At 41.3% G+C, this 8,078-nt stretch overlaps 1 protein-coding gene across 3 annotated transcripts in view; it reads left to right on the top strand.

Annotated features, from left to right (window-relative positions):
• GOSR1 (golgi SNAP receptor complex member 1) overlaps window positions 1-6,625 on the top strand; it is a 48,576-nt gene extending 41,951 nt beyond the window's left edge. For all 3 annotated transcript variants that reach the window (XM_023183852.2, XM_023183854.2, XM_023183855.2), the window contains exons 8-9: window positions 2,360-2,442; window positions 4,685-6,625. In XM_023183852.2, the coding sequence (XP_023039620.1) occupies window positions 2,360-2,442; window positions 4,685-4,809 (208 nt within the window). In that variant the 3' untranslated portion in view covers window positions 4,810-6,625. The remainder of the gene's footprint in view (window positions 1-2,359; window positions 2,443-4,684) is intronic.
• Window positions 6,626-8,078: the final 1,453 nt, after the last annotated feature.

The following is an 8,078-nucleotide window of genomic DNA, read 5'->3' on the forward strand; positions in this document are numbered from 1 at the left end:
ACCATTTGAATGTTCCTTCCAATTTTGGGGGATTTTTTGTGGGGGGGTCTTTTTGCTGCTGTTGTTCGTTTTTTACTGTTCCAAAAGTGCTTCAATAAATATTCTTTTACAGATTGAATGTCGCTTATCCAAAATACTTGGGATCAGAAGTCTTGGGGATTTCTGATTTTCAGATTAGGGATGCTCAACCTGTATATATCTCCTTACCCAATTTTGTTTCTCTTTTGCCATCTCAAATCTTGCAATTCAAGTTTTGATTCATGTGTCATTTGTTTAGAATACTCCCTCTAGGATTTCCCTTCAATAAGATGCATGGTGGTTTACTCTGTGAGACCTCACCTGGCCAAAAATGTGTTCATTCAGCTCCCAGATAGGTCCAGCTATGAGAGCCTCTTAAGCAGTGGCATACCAGGTAGTGATGCATCCATCACTGGGCAAAGCCCAGCAGCTCTTCCCCTTAGGGGCTGGGCATCACACCAGCTACAAGATTATCGGCTCTCTGCTTGTCTTTGTGGCTGCATGTAGCAGTCCTTTCTCAGCTGCAGTGCCTGGGAGCAGTTTCATTGCAACCCCTGTATATGCAGATCCATTGTCTTCCACTGTCTGGGTTCCTCAGGAAGTAATGAAGCCCTAGGTCTTTGCCTCAAGCTTGAAGAAAAATCTAAGCTTCCCTGCTGTCAGTTCCCTGGTTCTCTCTTCGCTTGAGAGAGTATAGCCTTCCACCTGGCTTTCTTCCCTGGAGATCTCAAGGGAACTTGGGGCCTCAGATGGACCCTCCCCAGTGTGTCTGCTTTTGTTCTTGTGCTACTCCATGGAGGAAATGGGCCAAAGGTCAAGTCAGGAATTTATACTCTCACCATCATCTTCCCCAAATCTCAATCTCTTGATTTTTTTAAAAAAATAGATATTTTCAAAATTGCTCAATAGCATTTCATTTTCTGTTGTTATTTATAATGTCAATATGCAAAGCACTCTCTGTGTGTTACATATCAAAGTGGATACTGACCCTGCCCTCTATGACTCTAATGTCCAGAGAGAGAAGACTATGGGAAATGAATAATCCTGGAAGTGATAGCAAAATGATACTAACTTAGGGCCAGGCTTGGTGGCTTACACCTATAACTCCAGCACTTTGGTAGGCGGAAGTAGGAGGATAGCTTGAGCCCAGGAGTTTGAGACCAGCGTGGGCAACATAGGGAGACCCCATCTCTACAGATAATTTAAAAATTAAAAAAAAAAAAAATTAGCCAGCCATGATGGCGCATGCCTGTAGTCCCAGCTACTCAGGAGGCTGAGGTGGGAGGATTGCTTGAGCCCAGAAAGTGAAGGCTGCAGTAGCCACAGTCACACCACTGGGCTCCAGTCTAGGTGACAGAGCGGGACCCTGTCTCCCCCCTGCCACCCCCAAAAAGGATATTAATTCAAGTATCTTTTAAACAGGACATCAAGGTAGTCACATGGAAGAGATTGTGTTCTACAAAAAGTGACTTTTTCTTTTCTCTTAATCTTTTCTTTTTTTTGAGACAGGGTCTTGCCCTGTTATTCAGGCTAGAGTGCAGTGGCTCCATCACAGCTTGCTCTAGCCTCCCCCTCCTGGGCTCAATTGTTCCTCTCACGTCAGCCTCCCGAGTAGCTGGGACTACAGGCACACACCACCATGTCTAGCTAATTTTTGTATTTTGGTAGAGATGGGATTTCACCACATTGCCCAGGAAGGTCTTGAACTTTTGGGCTCAAGTGATCCTCCCTCCTTGGTCTCCCAAAGTGCTAGGGTTACAGACATGAGCCACCACACCCAGCTGTTTTAGCCACGTTTAATGAATCTGTGACCTTTGTCAGCCATCTTGGAAACTCAGCATAATGTTACTTGCATGCCTAGTTGGTTCTCAAGTAGAATTTTGAAACATACTCTCTTCATAAATTAAGGGCTGGTTGTATATGCATATTTTATGATATTTTATATTTCTTTTCTATTTTTATAATTATAATTCCCTTTAACAGTTTTTCCTGATGAAAGATATTTTAGTAGCTGGTCTCTTTTTAAACTCTTTTTAAACTTTAAATTTTAAGAAACATTTGTAATATGTGATTTGTCTGTTTATGTCTTATTTTGTTATTTTGAAGCAAACATAGGAAGTGGCTTACTGCCTTGTATAAAAAGATATCAGAAGAGTGGAGTCATTTGGAAAAAGCACAGTGGGAAAGTGGCTTGGGAAGTGATTTTTTTTCCCTTATTTGCTGGCACAGTGCTTTCTAAGATGATGTTGTTCACTGTAGTTTTCTTTCACTTTTAAGGGCATGATGGTTCCAGGCAGCATAATCTTAAATGGTCATTTGTCATCTCTTTTTCCCCTTGCAGCATTGCTATGGCAACAAAAGAAAATATGACTTCACAGAGAGGAATGTTGAAGTCAATTCACAGCAAAATGAACACTTTGGCCAGTATCCTTTTTGAATGTTCGCAGTTTCTGTGTTTTGAGGGTAGAGGGGACAAGTGTCTGTATGTGCTTTTTATAGGGGGCAGGTCGCCATCACTCAGTAGCAGTAGAGCCCATCAGTAATGGCACGATATGAATATACTGTGCATTCCTACTTTGTGAAAGTTTATGCTCTTTGGTACTGTTCCTAAAAGACTGCACCTCAGAAGTTTCTTACTACTAGATGTAGAAGAAAAAAATAAATGTGAATTTAAAAATTATTCACCAAATTCTTTCACATTTTAGAAATCTTTTAAATTCACATTTTAGAAATCTTTTAAACTCCACACTATACATTATTCTTACCTAAATATGATAAATTATATGCCTTTTCTTTGTTATTTTTCCCATTTAGAGATAAGTCAGTGGTAGATGCTTGGAACAGGAAAGGAAGGAGACAGCCACCCTTGCAGATGAGCTGTAGCTATTGATAGAGTTTGTACAGGCTTAGTTCTGGGATACATTCTCCACTTGTTTGTTGTAACTTCTACTTTAAAATGTTTCAGTTTTCCATTTTAAATTAGGATTTCTACTTCCCAGAAACCCACTAGGGAACCAGAAAAGCCTGGCACTCTGAGTCATTTGATTCAGCGAACCTCTGAAAAGACAAGCCTTCTAGGCAAAAAACCTTTCCTTCCCAACTGCCAAAGGGGAAGGTACCTAGAATTTTCAAAAGCTGAGTATCTTGTAGTCCTAGATAATTTAAGGTCACTTTTGGTTTGATATGTCTTTGCCTAAGGAAAAGACTATCCTGATGTGTACCATTATTCTCCAGTCTGCTGTGAATTTTGTTCTTCCCTTGTCACCCTAAGTATAAAACCACATGTCCAAAATCACATTTTAGATAGGGCTATAAAATTTACAGAGTGCTGTTATAGACATTATCTCATTCTACTAAACTATGAGCTCGATTGCCAGCCAGAGCAAAAGCTAATTAGTGAATATAAGAGTTTGTATTTAGTGAAACTTTTGAAACTTTGGAATGGAAGTGTGAGTCAGAGAGCTGGTGATTTAAAACACTAAAGCCTTTCTAAATTGTTCATTAGAATTTACCACCACTCTTCTTTGTGACCTCTTCTCTGCTACTCTGTACTCATCTCTCTCATAAGTTCTTTCTCTCTCTCTCTGTTTTTTTTTTTTTTTTTTGAGACAGAATCTCACCCTGTTACCCATCCAGGCTGAGTACAGTGGCACGATCTCAGCTCACTGCGACCTCCAACCTCCCAGGTTCATGCAGTCCTCCTGCCTCAGCTTTCCGAGTAGCTGGGACTACAGATGTGTGCCACCACGCCTGGCTAATTTTTGTATATTTTGTAGAGACAGGGTTTCACCATGTTGCCCAGGCGAGTCTCAAACTCCTAGGCTCAAGCATTCGTTCAGCCTCGGCCTTCCAAAGTGCTGGGATTATAGGTGTGAGCCACCTTGCCCAGCCCAACACTAAGTTCTCTTAAGACAAAGTAGTATACCGGAACCTAGCATAGCACCTCATACAAATTAGTCACACAGGAATTTCACAGTTATTCCAAAATAATGTGTGTTAAAAAAAAAAAAAAAATCAAACAAAATGGGTGTGGGTTAGTCAGGGCTAAAATTTAGTTCACTTTCCTCCTGTATCTGCCTTCTGCTGCGAAGAAGCTTTGAAAATGTTAATAATTCACCAGTGTCTGATTATATAGACCCTAGGGTTAGTTCCCACGAATGCCCTGAATCCAAGGCGGGAAAGGATCAGGTATCTTCAAACTCTCAGGCAGAACTCCCCAGTCTCGTAAGAGAAGAAGAAAAACGAGATCGAGAATGAAAATGAGGAAATGGACAGTGGTGGCAATGGGAGCTGGCTCTGCCTGTGCCTCCCTGCCAGAGTTCCTCCATTCCTGGCCACGCTGGCTTCCACCCTGTCCTGCAGCCTGGCAGTAAGCCCTCAGTGCTTGGGAACTGTTATCATCCTTTTCTTCTCCGTCCCTCTCTATTATTATTCTTATTTGTGTTACACACAAGACTGGGAGATATGTATTGATTAGGGGCCTTGAGCCGCAGCACATTCCCAGTTTGGGCAAGTGCATCTGCTAAAGATTCCCTTGGTATGAGTTTCTTCCCCTATGCCTTTCATCACTGTTTCTAGACACCGCTGATCTCTATTTTTGTGATTCCTGCGACTTTTCGCTGGAGAGGCTTCTTCAAAATATGACCTTAATAAAGATTTCCCAAAGATCGTTTTCCTGCTGTAAACAGCCTGATCCAGAGGATCAACCTGAGGAAGCGGCGGGACTCGCTCATCCTAGGTGGCGTTATTGGGATCTGTACCATCCTGTTGCTGCTCTATGCGTTCCATTGATGGGACATCTGCAGGGACTCTTGACAACCACCACTTTCACGCCCTGGTCTGGAATAAGGAAACGTCTGAGGGAGAAGTTGACTGTCTTGATAATTAGCCTGACCAGCAGGATGAATGCAAGGCTGACAGTGATGGACTCTGTGACATGGTCAGGTTGAGCTGAAGCCACAGTTTTTCTGTGCTGTCTTTTCTAACACATTTTTCTGTTTTTAATTAAAAAACACCAAAAAGGTTTTCAGTTGCTTTTGTCTCCTAGGAGGCAAGTAAACCAATCAAAAACAGAGTTTTCTGTGTTTCCGTGATTGTGTTGAAGCCTGATGACAAGCCAGGTCTTACAGCTGGGCTCTTTAGAAAACCAGGTTTCTACATCCAAAGACTGCTTTTCTTTTAGCCACCAGATTGGATTGTGAATAAAAGTAATTCTTGTCCTCTTATTTTACACTCATAATGAGAAATCGCAAGTTCTTTCTTGATAATCTGTGCTATAGATTTCTACTCTGTCTCCTCAACTCTGTTGATATTTAAGGAAAATTCTGTTTTTCATAGATTCTTTGAGATGCTGTTGGACCAACTTCAGCACGTTTGAGGCTGTCTGAAATGGAGATCACTGTAAAACTGTCTTTTTTTTCCTTTTAAATTACAAGTACACTGGGGTTAATTGTATTGCTGGAAAAACATCAAGAATGACAGTCTCGTATTTAAGGCACCAGTCATTGTTTCCATTTTTAAAAAATTCTTCCCTTGGATTAATATTTTCTGCTGAAAAGAAGTGAAATCTCAGTTCCACTAGGATAAAAGAAACGAATCACCAGTGTCTGTCAGTGCCCCCACTGCTCCTCATCATACCAGCATTGACACTGGTAACTGAGGAAGGGGACTGCTCAGTTTCTAATGTGATCTGTTCAAAAAGTCACATATAAAAAGGCATTGAGGGCTCACTGTCCAGAGAATTCCATTTGTAAATGCTCCACAATGTATGGGCAAAAGTTTAAGGACTACTGCCTGATGTACCAGGAGTCCCGTGTTCTGTGAAAATCTGTTCATTCCAAATCTGGTAAGCATTTCCAAACATCTAGAGAATGGTTTCACTGTTGAGGGTGCATGTGGCAGAATCTGTCTGTCTCTGCACCTGTCTTCTGTTACCATCCCTGGACAGTGACAGATTTTAAACCAGCGACCAGAATTATTTTTGAGTTGACCATTTCTTAGTTTCTGTAAATTCATGACTTGTCTTACTGAACTACAACCTGGTTTGTAGACTTCCAGCATCTACACTGCTGCTCTTCACCATTGGAATTCACTGTGGTATTTATAGTATTGGCTTCAGTCTGAGCCACAGGGAATAAAAGGATATTAGCATGTAGCTCTCAGCTACATCATGGTATATAGATGCTGTTATTCAGGTGAACTTGCTCTTGAGTGGACTAACACCTGGTTTGGTACAGAGACTGAGAAGTTTTTCATTCTGGTGTCAAAGTTTTGTTACATTATGGGTGTGAAGGGCATTTGATATATTTTTCTTAACTATGGGGTTTATTTTTCTAAATATGGGTTGATTGACTGTTCATTGATTCAGGGTACCCTTAAAAGAAAAGTTTTCCCATTGTGAACCTTAAAGGATCAGGGAAGTAAGTTCATTGATTAAATTCTCTGTTGGGAGAACAAAACTTTTCTCCCCTGACACTTTATTATCTTTGATTTTTTCAAAGGGCCTTGATTGGTGGTTGTGTCTCGGTTAGAATTTATGGGACTTTGCTATGTAGTTGGCATTTATAAAAGCTCAAGTATCATAAATAAAGTTATTTATTTAATTATACTACCAGTCTTTTTTACTGGTCTGATTCTTTGTTGCATTCGTTAAAGCTGATTGTGTGAGAGTGAACTGGGACACAAGCTAGTCTAACTCACTGTAGCCAAGCAAACAAACCAGGTTGATGGCTGATGGGCCTTTCCATTAGGGTTTTGCTTATGTGAAGTAATGGAATTAAGTTGGTTGTTTTCTTTTAAAAAATAAACCGGTTCTTCCAAGGAAGTTAAAGGCTTGGTGTAGATGTTGGTGTCAGATAGGTCTGACTAACCTCCCCATGCAGCAGCCCATAGTGAGATGACCAAGGGCCACATGTAGACAGCTAGGCCAGTGCTTTTTCCTCTTAGGGTTTCTTTGCAGAAAGAAACCTGCAGCAAGGCAAGAGAGGTGTGTGTCCACAGGAAGGGGCTCCGTGTGGATCCCATGAAGGGATTTGAGCTCTTTTAGCTCCATGTCATTTAACTTTTTTGTTTAACCACCTTGGCTTTCTCTCCTTTTTTGCTGTCCTCCTGATCGACCAGTTGCCAGATTCAGAGGCCAACAGTTAGTTACTTGTTAATGCTAGTCTCAGCCAGGAGGTCAGAAGGAATTTTTTACTTCTGGATCCAAATGTTACCTCTTAGGGGAAGTTATGCCCCCTCAACTATTGTCTTATTATAATGAATCTTTCCTTTTTGATCCTTTTAAGTCACTCAGAACTTTTCATTTCACTGAAAAATGAAAAACCATGACAATAGGGGTGGGTGCAGTGACTCACGCATGTAATCGTAGCACTTTGGGAGGCCAAGACAGGCGGATTGTTTGAGGCCAGGAGTTTGAGACCAGCCTGGTCAACGTAGCAAGACTCTGTCTCTACAAAAAAAAATTAAAAGATTAGCCTGGCATGATGGGGAGTGCCTGTGTCCTAGCTCACAGCTACTGAGGCTGAGGCCAGAGGATCACTTGAGCCCAGGAGTTCAAGCCTTCAGTGAGCTATGATTGCACCACTGCACTCCAGCCTGGATGACAGAGTGAGACCCTGTTTCAAAAAAAAAGACATGGCAACGAAAAGGCAGGAAATTCCAAAAGACGTATTTCTGACATTTTGTTTTAATGTGTACTGGTGACTCTAGTAAAAATGTTTAATGAATTCACCACTCAAGTTCAAACTCAGATCCAAGTGCTTTAGCTCATCTATCCTGGCAATCTCTACATTCTTGTCAATTCTTATTAATGATGCTGGAGGACTCCCTGTAATCTGCATTGCTCACCTTTTCTTTCATTTTAGAAAGGGGCTTTCCTTCTCTATGATTCCCCTGTCTTTTTCTGTACTGCCTGGTACTCAGATCAGGCATGAAAGAAAATGGAGACAGGTGATGAGAGGAGATACCATGCCCGGAACCAAATAATACTTCAGCTCTTTCATACTGAGTGTGAATACATCTGAATAGTAAAAGATACTGAGCCTTTTGATGCAGTGGCT

This window comes from Piliocolobus tephrosceles, chromosome 16, assembly GCF_002776525.5.
Source record: "Piliocolobus tephrosceles isolate RC106 chromosome 16, ASM277652v3, whole genome shotgun sequence".
NCBI classification, from domain to species: domain Eukaryota; kingdom Metazoa; phylum Chordata; class Mammalia; order Primates; family Cercopithecidae; genus Piliocolobus; species Piliocolobus tephrosceles.